This window comes from Trachypithecus francoisi, unplaced genomic scaffold, assembly GCF_009764315.1.
Source record: "Trachypithecus francoisi isolate TF-2019V2 unplaced genomic scaffold, Tfra_2.0 Lachesis_group1, whole genome shotgun sequence".
NCBI classification, from domain to species: Eukaryota; Metazoa; Chordata; class Mammalia; order Primates; family Cercopithecidae; genus Trachypithecus; species Trachypithecus francoisi.
The window spans coordinates 54,913,914-54,935,737 of NW_022681454.1; the positions used below are offsets into that span (position 1 = coordinate 54,913,914).

A 21,824-nucleotide genomic window follows, 5' to 3' on the forward strand; every position below is an offset into this window, starting at 1 on the left:
AAAAACGCTCAATAAATTGGTATTGATGGAACGTACCTCAAAATAATAAGAGCTATATATGACAAACCCACAGCTAATATCATACTGAATGGGCAAAAACTGGAAAAATTCCCTTTGAAAACTGGCACAAGACAGGGATGCCCTCTCTCACCACTCCTATTCAACATAGTGTTGGAAGTTCTGGCTAGGGCAATCAGGCAAGAGAAAGAAATCAAGGGTATCCAGTTAGGAAAAGAAGAAGTCAAATTGTCTCTGTTTGCAGATGACATGATTGTATATTTAGAAAACCCCATTGTCTCAGCCCAAAATCTCCTTAAGCTGATAAGCAACTTCAGCAAAGTCTCAGGATACAAAATTAATGTGCAAAAATCACAAGCATTCTTATACACCAGTAACAGACAAGCAGAGAGCCAAATCAGGAATCAACTTCCATTCACAATTGCTTCAAAGAGAATCAAATACCTAGGAATCCAGCTTACAAGGGATGTAAAGGACCTCTTCAAGGAGAACTACAAACCACTGCTCAGTGAAATCAAAGAGGACACAAACAAATGGAAGAACATACCATGCTCATTGATAGGAAGAATCAATATCGTGAAAATGGCCATACTGCCCAAGGTGATTTATAGATTCAATGCCATCCCCATCAAGCTACCAATGACTTTCTTCACAGAATTGGAGAAAACGGCTTTAAAGTTCATATGGAACCAAAAAAGAGCCCGCATTGCCAAGACAATCCTAAGTCAAAAGGACAAAGCTGGAGGCGTCACGCTACCTGACTTCAAACTATACTACAAGGCTACAGTAACCAAAACAGCATGGTACTGGTACCAAAACAGAGATATAGACCAATGGAACAGAACAGAGTCCTCAGAAATAATACCACACATCTACAGCCATCTGATCTTTGACAAACCTGAGAGAAACAAGAAATGGGGAAAGGATTCCCTATTAATAAATGGTGCTGGGAAAATTGGCTAGCCACAAGTAGAAAGCTGAAACTGGATCCTTTCCTTACCCCTTATACGAAGATTAATTCAAGATGGATTAGAGACTTAAATGTTAGACCTAATACCATAAAAACCCTAGAAGAAAATCTAGGTAGTACCATTCAGGACATAGGCATGGGCAAGGACTTCATGTCTAAAACACCAAAAGCAACGGCAGCAAAAGCAAAAATTGACACATGGGATCTAATTAAACTAAAGAGCTTTTGCACAGCTAAAGAAACTACCATCAGAGTGAACAGGCAACCTACAGAATGGGAGAAAATTTTTGCAACCTACTCATCTGACAAAGGGCTAATATCCAGAATCTACAAGAACTCAAACAAATATACAAGAAAAAAACAAACAACCCCATCAAAAAGTGGGGAAAGGATATGAACAGACATTTCTCAAAAGAAGACATCCATACAGCCAACAGACACATGAAAAAATGCTCATCATCACTGGCCATCAGAGAAATGCAAATCAAAACCACAATGAGATACCATCTCACACCAGTTAGAATGGCAATCATTAAGAAGTCAGGAAACAACAGGTGTTGGAGAGGATGTGGAGAAATAGGAACACTTTTACACTGTTGGTGGGATTGTAAACTAGTTCAACCATTATGGAAAACAGTATGGCGATTCCTCAAGGATCTAGAACTAGATGTACCATATGACCCAGCCATCCCACTACTGGGTATATACCCAAAGGATTATAAATTACTCTACTACAAAGACACATGCACACGTATGTTTATTGCGGCACTATTCACAATAGCAAAGACTTGGAATCAACCCAAATGTCCATCTGTGACAGACTGGATTAAGAAAATGTGGCACATATACACCATGGAATACTATGCAGCCATCAAAAAGGATGAGTTTGCGTCCTTTGTAGGGACATGGATGCAGCTGGAAACCATCATTCTTAGCAAACTATCACAAGAACAGAAAACCAAACACCGCATGTTCTCACTCATAGGTGGGAACTGAACAATGAGATCACTTGGACTCGGGAAGGGGAACATCACACACTGGGGCCTATCATGGGGAGGGGGAGGAGGGAGGGATTGCATTGGGGAGTTATACATGATATAAACGTCATGCACATGTACCCTAGAACTTAAAGTATAATAAAAAAAAAAAAAAAAAAAAAAAAAGATGTTCTTTGAAACCAATGAGAACAAAGATACAACATACCAGAATCTCTGGGACACATTTAAAGCAGTGTGTAGAGGCACTAAATGCCCAAAAGAGAAAGCTGGAAAGATCTAAAATTGACACTGTAACATCACAATTAAAAGAACTGGAGAAGCAAGAGCAAACACATTCAAAAGCTAGCAGAAGGCAAGAAATAATTAAGATCAGAGCAGAACTGAAGGAGATAGAGACACAAAAAACCCTCCAAAAAATCAATGAATCCAGCAGTTGGCTTTTTGAAAAAAATCAACAAAATTGACAGACCGCTAGCAAGACTAATAAAGAAGAAAAGAGAGAAGAATCAAATAGACGCAATAAAAAATGATAAAGGGAATATCACCACCAACCCCACAGAAATACAAACTACCATCAGAGAATACTATAAACACCTCTACGCAAATCAACTAGAAAATCTAGAAGAAATGGATAATTTCCTGGACACTTACACTCTTCCAAGACTAAACCAGGAAGAGTTGAATCCCTGAATAGACCAATAGCAGGCTCTGAAATTGAGGCAATAATTAATAGCCTACCCACCAAAAAAAGTCCAGGACCAGATGGATTCACAGCTGAATTCTACCAGAGGTCCAAGGAGGAGCTGGTACCATTCCTTCTGAAACTATTCCAATCAATAGAAAAAGAGGGAATCCTCCCTAACTCGTTTTATGAGGCCAACTTCATCCTGATACCAAAGCCTGGCAGAGACACAACAAAAAAAGAAAATTTTAGACCAATATCCTTGATGAACATCAATGCAAAAATCCTCAATAAAATACTGGCAAACCGGATTCAGCAGCACATCAAAAAGCTTATCCACCATGATCAAGTGGGCTTCATCCCTGGGATGCAAGGCTGGTTCAACATTCGCAAATCAATAAACGTAATCCAGCATATAAACAGAACCAAAGACAAGAACCACATGATTATCTCAATAGATGCAGAAAAGGCTTTTGACAAAATTCAACAACCCTTCATGCGAAAAACGCTCAATAAATTCGTTATTGATGGAACGTACCTCAAAATAATAAGAGCTATTTATGACAAACCCACAGCCAATATCATACTGAATGGGCAAAAACTGGAAAAATTCCCTTTGAAAACTGGCACAAGACAGGGATGTCCTCTCTCACCACTCCTATTCAACATAGTGTTGGAAGTTCTGGCTAGGGCAATCAGGCAAGAGAAAGAAATCAAGGGTATTCAGTTAGGAAAAGAAGAAGTCAAATTGTCCCTGTTTCCAGATGACATGATTGCATATTTAGAAAACCCCATTGTCTCAGTCTAAAATCTCCTTAAGCTGATAAACAACTTCAGCAAAGTCTCAGGATACAAAATTAATGTGCAAAAATCACAAGCATTCTTATACACCAGTAACAGACAAACAGAGAGCCAAATCATGAATGAACTTCCATTCACAATTGCTTCAAAGAGAATAAAATACCTAGGAATCCAACTTACAAGGGATGTAAAGGACCTCTTCAAGGAGAACTACAAACCACTGCTCAGTGAAATCAAAGAGGACACTAACAAATGGAAGAACATACCATGCTCATGGATAGGAAGAATTGATTCTTCCTATCCATATCGTGAAAATGGCCATATTGCCCAAGGTTATTTATAGATTCAATGTCATCCCCATCAAGCTACCAATGACTTTCTTCACAGAATTGGAAAGAACTGCTTTAAAGTTCATATGGAACCAAAAAAGAGCCCGCATTGCCAAGACAATCCTAAGTCATAAGAACAAAGCTGGAGGCATCACGCTACCTGACTTCAAACTATACTACAAGGCTACAGTAACCAAAACAGCATGGTACTGGTACCACAACAGAGATATAGACCAATGGAACAGAACAGAGTCCTCAGAAATAATACCACACATCTACAGCCATCTGATCTTGACAAACCTGAGAGAAACAAGAAATGGGGAAAGGATTCCCTATTTAATAAATGGTGCTGGAAAATTGGCTAGCCATAAGTAGAAAGCTGAAACTGGATCCTTTCCTTACTCCTTATACGAAAATGAATTCAAGATGGATTAGAGACTTATATGTTAGACCTAATACCATAAAAACCCTAGAAGAAAACCTAGGTAATACGATTCAGGACATAGGCATGGGCAAGGACTTCATGTCTAAAACACCAAAAGCAACAGCAGCAAAAGCCAAAATTGACAAATGGGATCTAATTAAACTAAAGAGCTTCTGCACAGCAAAAGAAACTACCATCAGAGTGAACAGGCAACCTACAGAATGGGAGAAAATTTTTGCAATCTACTCATGCGACAAAGGGCTAATATCCAGAATCTACAAAGAACTCAAACAAATATACAAGAAAAAAACAAACAACCCCATCAAAAAGTGGGCAAGGGATATGAACAGACATTTCTCAAAAGAAGACATTCACACAGCCAACAGACACATGAAAAAATGCTCATCATCACTGGCCATCAGAGAAATGCATATCAAAACCACAATGAGATACCATCTCACACCAGTTAGAATGGCAATCATTAAAAAGTCAGGAAACAACAGGTGCTGGAGAGGATGTGGAGAAATAGGAACACTTTTACACTGTTGGTGGGATTGTAAACTAGTTCAACCATTATGGAAAACAGTATGGCGATTCCTCAAAGATCTAGAACTAGATGTACCATATGACCCAGCCATCCCACTACTGGGTTTATACCCAAAGGATTATAAATCATGCTGCTGTAAAGACACATGCACATGTATGTTTATTGCGGCACTATTCACAACAGCAAAGACTTGGAATCAACCCAAATGTCCATCTGTGACAGACTGGATTAAGAAAATGTGGCACATATACACCACAGAATATTATGCAGCCATAAAAAAGGATGAGTTTGCGTCCTTTGTAGGGACATGGATGCAGCTGGAAACCATCATTCTTAGCAAACTATCACAAGAACAGAAAACCAAACACCGCATTTCTCACTCATAGGTGGGAACTGAACAATGAGATCAGTTGGACTCGGGAAAGGGAACATCACACACTGGGGCCTATCATGGGAAGGGGGAGGAGGGAGGGATTGCATTGGGAGTTATACCTGATGTAAATGATGAGTTGATGGGTGCTGACGAGTTGATGGGTGCAGCACACCAACATGGCACAAGTCTATATATGTAACAAACCTGCACGTTATGCACATGTACCCTAGAACTTAAAGTACAATAAAAATTAATTAATTAATTAATTAATTAATAATGGTTAAAAAAAGGTAGGCTAGGCTAAGCTATGTTGTTTGGTAGGTTAGGTGTATTAAATGTATTTTCAATTAACGATATTTTCAACTTACGATGAGTTTAACAGGGTGTAAGTTGAGGAACATCTGTATCTGAAAATGGTGGTGAGTCTGCAAGTGGTTGAACTCAGGTCCTTCATGCACATACCATACAAACAATTTACATTTGGTTCTGTTTCAAGGCGTCAGCTCTTCACAAAAAGCCCAAAGTCCAGCTTGAACTTTCTTAAGTGATGAGGAAGTACAAGGTAAAGTCTCCACAAATTTACATAATTGGGACTGATAGATGTAAGCAGAGTTGTGTTAAGTGGACTTCTAGTTCCCACCACCAATTTCACTCCTGAATGGTTTCTAGGTAACGTGATTTGATTATTACTAATAGGGGGCTCTGGATATACGGAAAGATCATGTTCATAGGAAGAAGTTAATTAAAAGAGTTACAGCAGGAAAGCATCACAATAAAGCCTACGTGATATTTATCAAACTAAAATGGCAAACTTCTATCTGCTTAAAAACCATTTAATTCAGCATTGTTTTGTTTAAGACTTAATGGAATATTGTGTTGTTTCTAGGGAATTTGGGGGTTTAATTTTTTGTCTTTTACTGATGAAGATAAAGGTAGAGAATTGTTTAAGACTTAATGGAATATTGTGTTGTTTCTAGGGAATTTGGGGGTTTAATTTTTTGTCTTTTACTGATGAAGATAAAGGTAGAGAATTTAATACATCAAAAGAGTCATAGATTTTTAGAGATGAAAAGGACTTTAAAAATACCTGGCTTACAATCAGTAGTTGAAAGTACAATGAGAACAGGAAAGTTACTAATTACAAATGGAAAAATAGTAACTTTAGAATTGAAAAATCTGATAGACGCCACTTTAACCAAGTGATCAAAGTTAACATCACCTGTCATAAGACATAGTGAGATTATGTACCTCCTGATGGTGCACTGAGAAAGGGGGAAAAGCGCAACCTTAACCCAATCATGAGAAATCATCCTCAGATTATGTACCTCCTGATGGTGCACTGAGAAAGGGGGAAAAGCACAACCTTAACCCAATCATGAGAAATCATCCTCAGACTAACACAAATTCAGTGATAGTCTACAAATATCTAACCAGCACTCTTCAAAAAAGTCAGTGTCATAAAAGACAAAGACGGAGGAAGTGTGCGTCGCAGATTGGAGGAGACCAAGGAGACATGGCAAATGAGTATAATTTGAGATCCTGGATTGGGTAAAGGGCATTGGTGGGAAAACTGGCAAAATTTGAATAAGGCCTGTGAATTGATTAATAGTATCGTATTAGTAGTAATTTCCTGGTTTCAATAATTGTTCTATAGTTACAAGACATTAACATTAGGGGAAGATAAGTAAAGGGGATTCAAGAGCTTTTGTACTAGTTTTGCAACTTTTTAGTGTAAGTGTTTTTTGAAAATTTTTTAATGATTTAGCCTAACTTCTCAAAGAAACCTACGGTACAAGACCTTATACCTGCCTTTTCCAAGGTTACATTGCTATAATAAATGACATCTCAGCTAGACTGATCGTTTTATAATTATAACACCCATTCTCGATTAGATGGCTTTTCAATGTCTTTGTGGACATCAAAATTACTTTTAAATTAAATAAAAGTTAACTTTTTTCCTCCCTACAGAAAATATGTAATTTTAAAAAACTGACAGCCCAGAGGAAAAACAGATTATTCTTCCTCTGCTATTTATTTATTTATTTATTTATTTGAGACTCCTCTGCTTTTTAATATGCCAAGTGAGTTTTTACTTTTAATGGCGATAATTTTCATTTTCACATGATCAGTGTAGTTATTTTAAAAAAATCTACCTGTTGCTTTACTTTCGTATCATGTTATTTCCACACTGTTTCAATTCCTTCTTTTATGTCTTTAAATCATTTCAAATCTGCTTATTTCATAGTTTTTATAAGACTGTTACTTTATTTGAAATTCTTGGGGTTTTAATATTCTTTCTTGTTTTGGTTATGGTACTACAGATTGTTACCTCCCATATTCCATAATTTTAAATTCTGAGCTTCAGTGGTTTCTTCTGAGAATCCTGTGTAGCTCAGCAGAGAGGGGCCTTCCGTAGTAGTTTCTACTAGTTTCAATAAAGAACCCAAGACGTATCATCGGCCTGAGATTAATTTTCATAAAATACCTCAGCTTCAGGTTTCATAGACAAGACATGTGGTCTAATTTAACCTGAGATTTACCAGAAAAATAGGCCTAAAGTTCTGAATTTTCACCAGGCTTTTTTTTCTACTCTGACTCCAAGAAAGAGGCAGATTTCTCTGCCATCTCTCTGTGCTGATGACCTTCTTGTTTCTACTCTGCCCTTTTAATTGAAGGCATGTCCTTCCTGAGTCCTGGCTTTACGCAGCATCTTGATTCCAATGTTCTGTCTCTGCGTGGACGTTAAGTCCCAAGCCCCCGGGTTATTGAGACATGCCCAACCCCTTTTGGAGAAGCTATGCTATTAGCTCTTGCAATAACTGGCCTTCAGTGCCTTCTTTGTTGGCACATGGCGATTTCTCTCTATCCTTGGGAAGTCAGCTACGAACACCTTATAATTCCTGTTAAATTTTAACCAGCACTTCTTTTTTTTTGTTTTTGTTTTTTGTTTTTTTGAGACAGAGTCTCGCTCATTCACCTAGGCTGGAGTGCAGTGATGCAATCTCGGCTCAATGCAAGCTCTGCCTCCCAGGTTCACACCATTCTTCTGCCTCAGCCTCCTGAGTGGCTGGGACTACAGGCGCCTGCCACTACGCCCGGCTAATTTTTTGTATTTTTAGTAGATACGGGGTTTCACCGTGTTAGCCAGGAGGGTCTGAGGATGGTCTCGATCTCCTGACCTCATGATCCGCCCGCTTTGGCCTCCCAAAGTGCTGGGATTACAGGCATGGGCCACTGCGCCCAGTCAATTTTATCCACCATTTCTAGATGATGATAATGGTAAATTTCTCAGGTTTTCATATTTGACTATCTTGCTGGAAGTAGAAGTAACACTGGAGAACACTGAAAAATGTTTTCATGTAATTTTTTTTAAGTCTCATCAAGAAGAACTCTAGTGATATTCTAGAAGGCATATAAGGCAGAGTTTGAGAGCCTGACCTTTGAAATTAAACTGACACATATTAGCTAAGTGACTTACAGCAAGCTACTTTACCCAGTATTTTCATCTGCAAAATGAAGTTGTTTTAAAACTTAAATTGTAGGTGTTATATATAATATGTTTATAAAATTTAGTACACTACCTAGTAAACGTGTTGTGTGATAGCTGTCATGATTATTCTGTTTTTAAAGGGCATTTGTAAGGTATTAGAAAGCTTAGTTCATTGGAATTGCAATCTTGCCTCATGTCACTGTACAGTAGCAAATCCTAGACTGCTGAATGCAACAATAAAACCACGCCAAAGGAAAAAATAGTTACCAAATTGGGGGTAGTCTTGTGTAATCTTGTAGATGATTTCCTCAGCACTGGCACCAGGAGCCTCAGCCTGTAAGATTCTGTTGGTGATCTGCAGCATGCCCCCTTCTGGAACCCACACCATTGAATTAGCCACAAGCTGAAGACCTCTATCATTCTGAAATAAAAATAAAATGCAGAATTAGGTCCAAGCAAAATAAGAATATATCAATCCTTAAACACATAAGTTATCCAGCTCTGTTGTTGTTAAAGATCATCAAGTAAGAGAGAGAGAGATTCACAACTTCAGAGTCACTCTATAGACTTCATATTATGTGTAGACATATGCATATTTATCTATATATTTACATGTGTATATATCCGCTTTTTCTTTTAGTTTATCATAAACAAACAACTTATTTAGAAAGACTAAGTCTCTCTATTTCTTTCTTTCATCTGTCCATCTACCTGTCTTTCTATCTTCTCCACCCACCCATATTGCACACGTATGTTTACTGCGGCACTATTCACAACAGCAAAGACTTGGAATCAACCCAAATGTCCATCTGTGACAGACTGGATTAAGAAAATGTGGCACATATACACCATGGAATACTATGCAGCCATAAAAAAGGATGAGTTTGTGTCCTTTGTAGGGACATGGATGCAGCTGGAAACCATCATTCTTAGCAAACTATCACAAGAACAGAAAACCAAACACCGCATGTTCTCACTCATAGGTGGGAACTGAACAATGAGATCAGTTGGACTCGGGAAAAGGAACATCACACACTGGGGCCTATCATGGGAAGGGGGGAGGAGGGAGGGATTGCATTGGGAGTTATACCTGATGTAAATGACGAGTTGATGGGTGCTGACGAGTTGATGGGTGCAGCACACCAACATGGCACAAGTCTATATATGTAACAAACCTGCACGTTATGCACATGTACCCTAGAACTTAAAGTATAATAATAATAAAAAATAATAAATTTTAAAAAAAAAAGAATTATTCAGCCAGGCACAGTGGCTCACGCCTGTAATCCCAGCACTTTGGGAGACTGAGGAGGGCAGATCACGAGGTCAGGAGATCGAGACCATCCTGGCCAACATGGTGAAACTCTGTCTCTACTAAAAATACAAAACATTAGCCGGATGTGGTGGCGGGCGCCTGTAGTCCCAGCTACTCGGGAGGCTGAGGCAGGAGAATGACGTGAACCCGGGAAGTGGAGGTTGCAGTGAGCCAAGACCACGCCACTGCACTCCAGCCTGGGCGACAGAGGGAGACTCTGTCTCAAAAAAAAAAAAAAAGAATTATTCATTAAGCACCTATTATATGCCAACTCCATTGCTAGAGGACTGATATATACAGCACGTCTGAAGCAAAACCTCAGTGTCAGAACTTATAGTCTAGTGGGAGAGACAGACACACAAATAATTAAGATGCTTCATGATTAATTCTCTATAAGAAGATTGAGCAGGGAGCTGTGGGAGAATAGAGGAAAGGAAGCCTCAGGAAGATTTTCCTAAGAAAAATAATTTCATTTCGAATAACAAAAAAATTGGATTTCTAAGTAGAGACATGGTGAAACATATTCCAGACAGAGGGCCCAGCTTAAGCGAAACCAAAGATGTGAGACAATGCACTGTACATTTCATAAAATGCCCAAGTGTCTGGTGCCAGCAGGGCTCAAGGAGCCAGGTGGGGGAGTGCATAAAAAGTGACACTGTCTTATGGAAGGTTAGTAGAAGATAGAAGCTACACTAAAAGTCTCAATTCATCTCATAGCCACTGGAAAGTCAACACGAGTCTCCAGGGAAGAAAATGGGATGACCAGATCTAGGTTTTAGAAAGCCAGCCTCCAATGGCAGGAGATGGAAGTGACTAGCACTGAGATAAATCCAGAGCAGAAGATGCCATTTAATGGCTCAGGGGAGAGAAAATGAGGGCCTATGAGAGGGTAATTGCAGTGGTAAATCCAATGGTAAATTCATTGTAGACAGAAATAGATTCTAGAAGCACCACAGAAGCAGAACTGACAGGACCTGATGGCCGATTGAAAGTGAAGCAACAACAGTTATGAGTAGCTGGCTGGAAGGAATCAGCTATTCAGCACTCCTGAGAAGGCAATCATTTTAATTACTAAAGCTAGTATCATTAAAAGTGCTGCCATTCCTGCTTTGCAAGGCACACACCCTCTTCCAAAGCCTCATAATTGACATTTTCCACAGAATGAGACTAGGGACGCTGCCAGTGTTCAGTTTTCAATTTGTTTTCACACTTCAAACATTAACAAGTCTGATATTTTAACATAGGGCATTTTAGAAGGTATGGTTTTCTATATTATTATTACTTTCAAATATGCCAGTAAATGGAACAGAGCAAACACCACTCCCAGGAGAAGAATACTCTGAAGAGAAAACAGCATCTATTCTTTTGCTCACTTGGTCCTTGAGCATCTCACCTCTCAGGAGTCAGTGATGGCTACTGTCATCATATATACACCAGGAAGCTGAGTCAAACATTGCCCGCAAGAACAGCAGCAAAGGCACTTTCTATCCTGATTGGTGCTCGGGGCAAAATCCCAGAGAATATTCTCCTTTCTCAATTGACATAGCATATTATTTATAAAACATCAAAAACATACAAAAAAACTTTGTATATAATCACCAGAAATCTGAGGGAAAAGGCTGTATTAACTCCAGCAGTCTTATATACCATGATATACTTGGGCCCAGGTTTTTTTTGAAATGGAGTTTTGTTCTTGTTGCCCAGTGCAATTACAATTGCATGATCTTGGCTCACCACAACTTCCGCCTCCCAGGTTCAAGCGATTTCCCTGCCTCAGCCACCTGAGTAGCTGGGCTTATAGGCACCCACCACCATGCCTGGCTGATTTTTATATTTTTAATAGAGACGGGGTTTCACCATGTTGGCCAGACTGGTCTTGAACTCCTGACCTCGTGATCTGCCTGCTTCAGCCTCCCAAAGTGTTGGGATTACAGGCATGAGCCACTGTGCCTGGCCCAGGTTCTTAATTGTTAGAAATCTTTCTAACAGCAGTAGTCTACTGAACTATGATTTTAGTTATGCAGATCAGTCACATGCCAACAACCACATTATTAGACTGAGTAGGCAATGTGGTTTTTTCAGATTCTAAGCAAATAAGCAGTGTGATGTGAATGCACGTTCCCAGATGGCTTGCCCACTGTATCTCCATCTTGGCTATACTTATCAACACAATTCTCTATAATTCCTGTGTGAGTGTAACTTTTTAGACAATACACCTTGTGACTCAGTGTGCAGAGACTAGCAGCACCTGGAAGCTCATTAAGATGTTCAGAATCTCAGGTCCCACCACAGACTTTCCAAATCAGAATCTGTACTTTGAAAAGATCCCCAGAAGCTGTGTAGAAATACTAAGGCATGAAAAGCATGGTCCAAGGTAGAGATCACAATGGTTCTAGAGTGGTTCTCCTGAAGGTTCACAGCTGAGCCTTTAGAATATTTATGTCTATAACAGGGTAATACATATGCCTCCATTTCTGAATGATTTGTTTGCAGTATGTAAGGAGAAACAGATAACACTAAGAAAAGGAAGTATAATTCTTGGAAATCAGCAAGATGGCAGAACAAGAGGTTCCAGCTCTAAAACCTGCACAGAACACTAATTTTCACAACCATCTGCAGATGACAATACCTTCATAGGAGCCTGGGGTCTAGCTGAAAGTTTCTAGTATCCCAATGGAGTAAAAGAAAAAAAAAATCAACAATAGATACATTGAAGAGGGTAAGAAACACAGTTTCATTTTACCCCAAAACTCTGTTCCAAGTAGGCACAACTCAAGGCCAAGATAGACCACTTCAGTCCACAATTTCTCCTACAGAGGACAGTAAGATTGAAGTGAGTGCTCAGCTTCCCCAGGTGGGATGCTGCCTAAGAGATACACTTCTGTCTCACCCCATCCAGAACATTGAGGGGATTCATATGTCTCCTCAGCTGTCTAGGGACAGTAAGGAACAGGGAAGAGAAGCAGAGGCTTACAGTAACCACTATGTAGATCTCAACAAACAGTTGCAGATCATGCTAACTGGCTAATGGGCTCCACCAAGAGCCATGCTCACAAATCCTGTAAGATACCTCACCTGCAGATACACAAACTAGCTAACAAGTACCCCACTAATCCATGCACCCCCTCCCATAGCCAGCACCCCACACCCCCTTGAAGAGAGTACACTCAGGATCTTCAGATGGTGCACATGAGCCCATGCAGACAGCAAACACATACATCAACAGTTACCTGACTCTGCTGAATTGGGTAGAAGGCATGCAACCTTGATTACTTCAGGGAACTGACATGAGGAAAATAAATAAAGGCTCTCAGCACCCTGCTTGATGGTGCAGGATCAAGAGAAGGCACAGAATCATAAGACTTCCCCTGAAGGGGGAAGAAGAGGGGTGAAACAGGCACATCCACAGAAGAAGTTTGACAAAGCCTTCAAATCTTTAGTTTGGTTGACTAGTAAAGGTCTTTCTCTCCTGAAGCCAGAGAGTAAAGACTGGAGTAGGTAACCACTTTTTCAAATGCAAACACAGCGATGCAAGCCTTCAAGAAACATAAAAAGGAAACTAAGAAATCATGATACCACCAAAGGAACAAAATAAAGCTCCATTGGCTGACCCCAAAGAAATGAAGATTTATGAACTGCCTGACAAATAATTCAAAATAATCATCTTAAAGAAGCACAGTGGACATCTTAAAGAAGCACAACAATCTTAAAGAAAAGTAGATGACTAAACAAAGTCAAGAAAGCAACACATAAACAAAATTAAAAGTTTAACAAAAGATAAAAATCATAAAAAGAACAAATCAAATTCTGGAGCTGAAGAATACAATTATTGAACTGAAAAATTTAATAGAACACTTCAACAGCAAACTCCATCAAAAAGAAGAATGAATCCATGAACACAAAAACAGATCGTTTGAAACTATCCAGTCAGAGGAATAATAACAACAAAAATAAAAAAGAATGAACAAAGCTTACAGAACTTATGGGACACCATCAAATAAACCAATATAACCTATTATGGAAATTCCAAACGAAGCAGAGAAAGAGCAAAGGGCAAAAAGCTTGTTTAAAGAAATAATAACAGAAAACTTTCCAAATCTGTAAAGAGAAAGAAACATCTAGAGCCATGAAGCCCAGAGAACTCCAAATAGATTGAACATAAAGAAGTCATTACCGAGACACATTATAATCAAATGCTCAAAAGTTAATCACAAAGAATTTTGAAAACCACAAGAGAAAAGTGGCTTGTCACATACAAGGGAGTCTTATAAGACTATCAGTGGATTACTCAGCAGAAACCTTATTGTTTTCTGACAGAATGAGACGATATATTCAAAACACTTAAATAAAAAAACTGCCAATCAAGAATAATTTACCAGGCAAAGCTGTCATTCAGAAATGAAGGAGAGAGAAAGCCTTTCCCAGACAAATGCTGATGGAGTTTGTTACCACTAAAGTCCTGTCTTACCAGAAATGCTAAAGGAAATTCTGCAAGTTGAAATGAAAGGACACAAATTAGCAACATGAAAACACATAAAATTATAAAACTCACTGGAAAGGCTAAGAATATAATCAAAGTGAGAATAATACTGTAATGGTGATATGTAAGTCAGTTTTAACTCTAGTATAAAAGTTAGAAGAAAATGTATTAAAAGTTACTATAACTACAAGTTTTTAAAATGAATATATGACATAAAAAGATAAAAATTGTGACACCAGTAACATAAAATGGTGAGGGTCAGGGAGAAGTAAACAGTTTTTTTGTTTTTTTTTTTTTTTTTTTGAGGCGGAGTCTCGCTCTGTCGCCCGGACTGGAGTGCAGTGGCCAGATCTCAGCTTACTGCAAGCTCCGCCTCCCGGGTTTACGCCATTCTCCTGCCTCAGCCTCCCGAGTAGCTGGGACTACAGGCGCCCACCACCTCGCCCGGCTAGTTTTTGTATTTTTAGTAGAGACGGGGTTTCACCGTGTTAACCAGGATGGTCTCGATCTCCTGACCTCGTGATCCGCCCGTCTCGGCCTCCCAAAGTGCTGGGATTACAGGCTTGAGCCACCGCGCCCGGCCGAAGTAAACAGTTTTGTATGCAATTGGAGATAAGTTAATCATCTTAAAATAGACTATTGTAAGATACTTTATGCAACCCTCATCGTAATCATGAAGAAAAAACCTGCAGTAGACACACAAAAGATAAAGAGAAATAAATGAAACACACCACTACAAAAAAATCATCAAATCACCAAGGCAAACAGCAAGAGAGACAAAAAGGAAGAAAGGAACTACAAAAAGTCTGAAAACAACAAAACGGCAATAGGTAAGTCCTCACCTATCAAAAATTAAATGTAAATGGATTAAATTCTCCAATAAAAAAAACATAAGAGCGGCTGAATGGACAGAAAGTGTGATCCAACTCTAAACTGCCTATAAAGAGATTCACTTTCGCCTTAGGGATACATATAGGCTGAAAGCGAAAGGATGGAAAAATATATACCACGCAAATAAAAACCAAAAGAGAATAGAGATGCTTACATTTACATCAAGCAAAATAGCTTTGAAGTCAAAAAACATCACAAGAGACAAAGAAGGTATTATATAATGATAAAGAGGTCAATCCACCTAGCAGATATAATAATTGTAAATATACATGCACATAACATTAGCACACCTAGATAAATCAAGCAAATGTTAACAGAACTGAAGGGAGAAATAAAGAGCTATGAAATAATGGTAGGGGACTTTAATACCCCACTTTCAACAATAGAGAGATCATTCAGACAGAAAATCAATAAAGAAACAGATGACTTGAATAACACTATGGAACAAACAGACCTAACAGACATATATAGAATATTACATATAATAGCAGCAGAATTCATATTCTTCTCAAGCACATATGGAACATTCTCCAGGTTAGAACAAATGTTAAGCCACAAAAGATGTCTTAACAAGCTTAAGAAGACTGAAATCATATCAAGTATCTCCTTTGGCCATCCCATCCAGAGCAATTAGGCAAGAGAAAGAAACAAAATGTATCCAAATTGGAAAGGAAAAAGTTAAATTGTCTGTGTTTACAGACACCATGATCTTATATGTAGAAAACCCTAAAGATTCCACCAAAAGACCATTAGGACTAATAAACAAATTCAGTAAAATAAAACCAACATGGAAAATCAGTTGTGTTTTCATATACTAGCAATAAACTCTTTGAAAAAGAAATTAAAGAAAACAATCTTATTTATAATAGCATCAAAAGAATAAAATAATTAGAAATAAATTTAACCAAGAAGGTGAAAGATATGCCATTGAAAGCTATAAAATATTGGTGAAAGAAATTGCATAAAACACAAATAAATGCAAATATATCCCATGTTTATAAACTGGAAGAATTAATATTATTAAAATGTCCATACTGGCCAAATCAATCTACAGATTTAATGCCATCCCTGTCAAAATTCCAATGACATTTTACATAGAAACAGAAAAACAAATCCTAAAATTCATATGGAACCACAAAAGTGCCCAAATAGCCAAAGCAATCTTGAACAAGAACAAAGCTGGTGGCCTCACACTCTCTAATTCCAAATTACATTACAAAGTTACAGTAATTAAAACATTATAGTACTAGAATAAGAACAAATACATAGACCAGTGGAACAGAGTAAGGAGCACAGAAATAAATCCACACATTTATGACCACCTATTCTTCAACAAGAGTGCAAATAATATAAAATAAGGAAAGGAAAAAAGAATAGTTTCTTCAATAAATAGTGTTGGGATAACTGGATATCCCATGCAAAGGAATGAAATTACATCATATACAAAAATCAACTCAAAATGGGTTAAAGACTTAAACAGAAGACCTGAAGCTGTAAAAGACCTAGAAGAAAACATAGGGGAAAAGCTCCTTGATACAGGTCTTGGCAACTATTTTTTGGATATGGCACTGAAATCACAGGAAATAAAAGCAAAAACAAACAATCAGGATTATGTCAAACTAAAAAGCATCTGCACAGCAAGGGAAACAATCAACAAAATGAAAAGGCAACCTATGGAATGGGAGAAAATAATTGCAAAACCAATATCTCATAAGGGGTTAATATCCACAATATATAAGAAACTCCTACAACTCAAAAGCAAAAAATTCAAATAACCTAAAAATGGGCAAAAAACCTAAATAGGTATTTCTCCAAAGAAGGCATATACATGCCTAACAGGTGTATGAAAAGCATAAATAATTATGAGAAAAAGGCAAAGCAAAACTAACTCACACTTGCCAGATGGCTATTTTTATAAAGGTATAAAGAAAACAATCTTTGGAGAAAAGATTTGGAGAAAAGGATTTGGAGAAAAGGGAATCCTGGTGCATTGGTGGGAGGAAAGTAAATTGGTACAGCTACTATGCAGGCTTCTCAAAAACTTAAGAAGAAACTATCACATGATCTGCAATCACACTTCTGGATATACATCCAAAGGAAATGAAGTCAGTATGTTGAAGAGGTATCTGCAGTTCCACGTTCATTGTAGTATTATTCACAATAGACATGATACAGAATTGACCTAAACGTCAATCAGTGGATAAATGAATATATAGTGGAATATTATTCAGCCTTAAAAATGAAGGAAATCTTGCTATTTGCAACAATATGGAAGAAACTGGAAGACATTATGCTAGGCGAAATAAGCTAGATACAGAAAGACAATAACTACATGATCTTGCTTGTATGTGGAATCTGAAATAGTCAAACTCATAAAGCAGACAGTAGAATGGCAGTTGCAAGGGGCTGGGGGAAAGGGGAAATGGGGAGATGGATGGTCAAAAAGTACAAGGTTGCAGTTAAAATAGACTATCATAAGATATTTTATGTAACCCTTATGGTAATCATGAAGAAAAACCTGCAGTAGATACACGAAGGATAAGTAAGTCCTGAAGACCTACTATATAGCATAGTGCCTATGACTAGCAATACTATATAGTATACTTAAAATGTGCTAAGATAGTACAGCTTATGTTACCACAAAATAATAAATACATAAAATTCCTAAACAAGGCAGGAGGAAACTTTATGAGGTTAGGAATATGATTAAGACCTGGATAGTGGTGGTTTCATGCCTATATACTTATCCTCAAATTAAAATTGTATATATTAAATATGTAGAGCTTTTTACATGTCATTCTTCAATAAAGGAGGGTTGTTTTTTTTTTTTAAAAAAAGGAAGAAGCATCAATCTTCCCACTCATCATAATGAACATGTTTGTTTCGTATTGTTTTCTTCTGGAGAGTGTCCAGGGAAGATTCAAGAAGAGATGGATAGAAGGATATATATCATCTTTTCTACATTTAAGGTATCCAAAAAGCCAATGGTTTTGACATTTTGAATTTTTTATCTCCTCACATTTTTTTTTTTCTGCACATGATGTATATATCCTTGCCAGTTCAAGAAATTAGTTATATTACCAAGTGAATAATCTGCCCAGTAATGTTTTATAGATCCTCCAGAGGACCACATTAGCAGGCAATAAAATCCCAACAAGTAAAACTGGGGATATGATTAAAACAGTGCTTTAAATTACATAGTTCTTCTAATTCATCTGATAGAACAATAGGCATGCAGAAATGGTAATAAAGCTTAGCCATTACATATCATATTATAAATAAAAATATTAATGTTATAAACCAGAAATAATGTCATAAACCTCCATCTTTTGGAGAAAAAAAATCTCACAAACAAAATGAAAACTTCCCCCCAAAATTAAAGTTTGAGTCATAAATGAAGAAACGTTGGCTGAAATGATAATGTACTCTAACCCCAGGCCAAACATTTAAGATAAAAATTTTAAACCTCACTAAATAGAAAATGACTAACATTGAATATAACAGTGACCTTATAATTTTACTTGTTCTGTAAAAATATACCTTAATTTGCAAGAGCTCATTTATATCATAGCTATTAAAATTTAATCTCAAAGGACACTGTGGAAAAGATCATGTGGGGTGGTGTGGTGAAATTTACCAGCATAAAGAAAACGGGAAAGATAATTGAACTGTTTCTGTGTTTGTCGATGTGTGTATGAGCCCCAGAAGCTTGCTATTTCAGGTCAAGAATATAGAACCTTTGCTCCATGTAGATTTCAACCAGTATATGTATATTTAAGGAAATATTTTCTGATTATGCACCTTATGAGACACTGAATTGAATAAGCTAATCAAACCCCCCAAAAGGTGAAACCCTCATATATGGCAAGGATTTAGTTATTTATGATATAGGCTCTTACTCACAAGAAATAAACATTTTTATGCCATTGATGTTTGTAATTCTCATAAATGTCACTATTATCAAACTAACTGTGTCCCTGCAAGACAACCAATGAGAGGTAGGCTTTAATGAAATTGAGGGAAATCACCACAGGGCTATTTCTCTGTACACAAGCCTTACCACAGATAAACAGCCAGAGAGGACTCTCAGCAATAGAATTTTCCATCCAGTTCCTAGCATGACACTTGGGGACTTTTGACATTAAAGCATAACCCAGTTGCAGAAAATACTGCTCAAAGAATAACAAAGAAGTTCAGAAAGATCATCAGATGTATTGCCAGAGTGGAAAAAGAAAAGGCATGATTTCCAGAAGTATCTTAATTAATGAAAAAGAAGACAATTCCTTCAAACCCCAGCAGTAACAGAAGCCCACCAATAAGTATGAATTTTCCCTGTCCACATTTTAGCCCTTATTAAATGTCAAATTGGTTTAGAATCATATCTGCAGCAGCCTTGGGTTTAGTAATCTCCCTAATTAATGAAAGCCTGTTCAGCAATGCATTCTTTATTACTTTTTAATCTGTTTTATTTATTTTGCCTCCTTCCCCTGACAGAACATGTTTCAACATCAGTCCTGGTTATATTTTCTCCTCAGCAACTCAGTATAAGGCTGGAGGTGGCAGCCAAGTTTATTCACTATCAGGCCAAAGATAAAAACATAAGTTTGGGGGAAGTGATGTAGAACTGAAACACAAGGGTTGAATTGACAGCTCCTCTACTCATTCCCAGGTGGGCTACTGTGGAGGTGCCCCAAGGGCTTCTCATCTGATGCAAGAGATGGATTGGAAGGCAGAAACACAGGCACCAGCCTCACTCAAGCCATTACATCCATCCATGACCCATCCATCCAAAAAAAAAAAAATGTACTGAATTCCTACGCTCTGCTCGGGAGAGTAAGACTGGAATAGTCCCTGTTCACACAGAGCTTCCTTTTTCTATCCCTCCCTAATTAGCTTGACAGGTTGTGTTTTCTGTTGAATGATATTAGGATTAATTTGTACATTCATTCATTAGCAATTAAACACAAGCCACTTGGCCATTCCATTTAAACTATCAGTTAGACATTAGCCAATAATCAGTCACACTCCAGGTTTAATAACTAGGTAGCCACAGGGTAAGAACTTACATGCCCATCTTCCCTAATGGCTGTTAGAATGAAATCAGTCATGTCTGGCAATGCATCTACAAGAAGCCATAAGAGTTGAGGCACTTTTTTCTTCTTGGGCCCAGAAGACTTAACGTTTATAAATACTCTCACTTGTAACACGATGCAGTGAGTTCAGAGGAAAGATTACAGAAGGCTTGGGGGCCAGCTTGGATAGAACATTGAGAAAATGACTAAATTACTGTCTTTATTCTATCCATTAAGGGGATAAGAATATATATGACCAACACATTGAAAACTCCTAGCTAGAATGAAAAGAGTCTCATGGTTAAGTGTAGGAGGCAGACACACTTGAGATGAAATCATAGCTCCAGCACTAAGTACCTTTATGACAATGAATGTTTTTCAACCTCTTTGTGCTTCAGTTTCCTCTTTTGGAAAATTAGAGATAATAACTGTACAAACATCACAGAGTGATCGTGAAGATCAAATGGAATAATTCCCATCAAACTTTAGTGCCTAATATCAAAAACAAAACAAAAAAAAACTTCTACCCATAATAGAATTCCCATTAGAAAAATTAAGGTCCCATAGCCTCTACTCTAACCTTCTTCCCCAAGACATTGTAAAGATCAGTAAAAGAGATATAAGGAAAAAATATTTTGAATTCCTAAAAGGAAAAACACTGCATATTTGTATAATATTGCCAATATTGCAGTGAAATGTATTATTAGTACATCCTGATGAATGCTGAGGCTCTGGTCATGGGTTTCATTATTCTAATCCATGGGCAGGTAATCACAGCAATACAGGAGAGAGGGATGAAAAGGGACACAGAGCACAACTTAAATTCACTTTTCAGGAATCACAGACAGACACAAAAAATACCTACATGACTCACAAGTCACAAGGATTCCAAAACTCTGTGCTTTGTGCTTTATTTATGAATTAAATTTCCATTTTTCTTGGTTTTGTTCTGGTAGTCAAAGCAGTTAAAACCCTAGAAATGGCCTTCCATCTTGGGCCACTCCACACAAAATGGTTGTGCAATACACTGAACTGAGCTCCCAACATGGAGATGGAAGCCACAATAGGAAAGGCAGCTGCTAGGGTGGCACTGAAATCCTCTAACAACCTTTGGAAAGAAACCAAGAAGGAAGAAACAAAAACTTTTGTCTGTCTAGACTTCATCTCTCTAGAACTAAACCTCATTTTCCAGGGCCATCGCAAGAGTGTGATAATTAGGATGAGCTGCAAGGTGGCTATCTGCCAACTCCATCTCATCATCAGCTTTCACTCGCTCCCATCTCTCTTATGCCACCTTCACTGCTTTCAGCAGCTGAAAATAACGAGACAGGAAATTGAGAAATTACCTAGCAGACCGTATTAGATTCAGCTGTTCACCTTCACGAGGCTCAATCGGATCAATCGCAAATTTTGAGTGATCACTTGATGAGAAAG

The 21,824-nt window shown here is 37.8% G+C and overlaps 1 protein-coding gene across 1 annotated transcript in view; it reads right to left on the reverse strand.

The window, feature by feature from the left end:
* FRAS1 (Fraser extracellular matrix complex subunit 1) overlaps positions 1 to 21,824 on the reverse strand; it is a 478,911-nt gene that overhangs the window by 158,616 nt on the left and 298,471 nt on the right. The window contains exon 30 of the mRNA XM_033214331.1: positions 8,900 to 9,053. Within this exon, the coding sequence (XP_033070222.1) occupies positions 8,900 to 9,053 (154 nt within the window). The remainder of the gene's footprint in view (positions 1 to 8,899; positions 9,054 to 21,824) is intronic.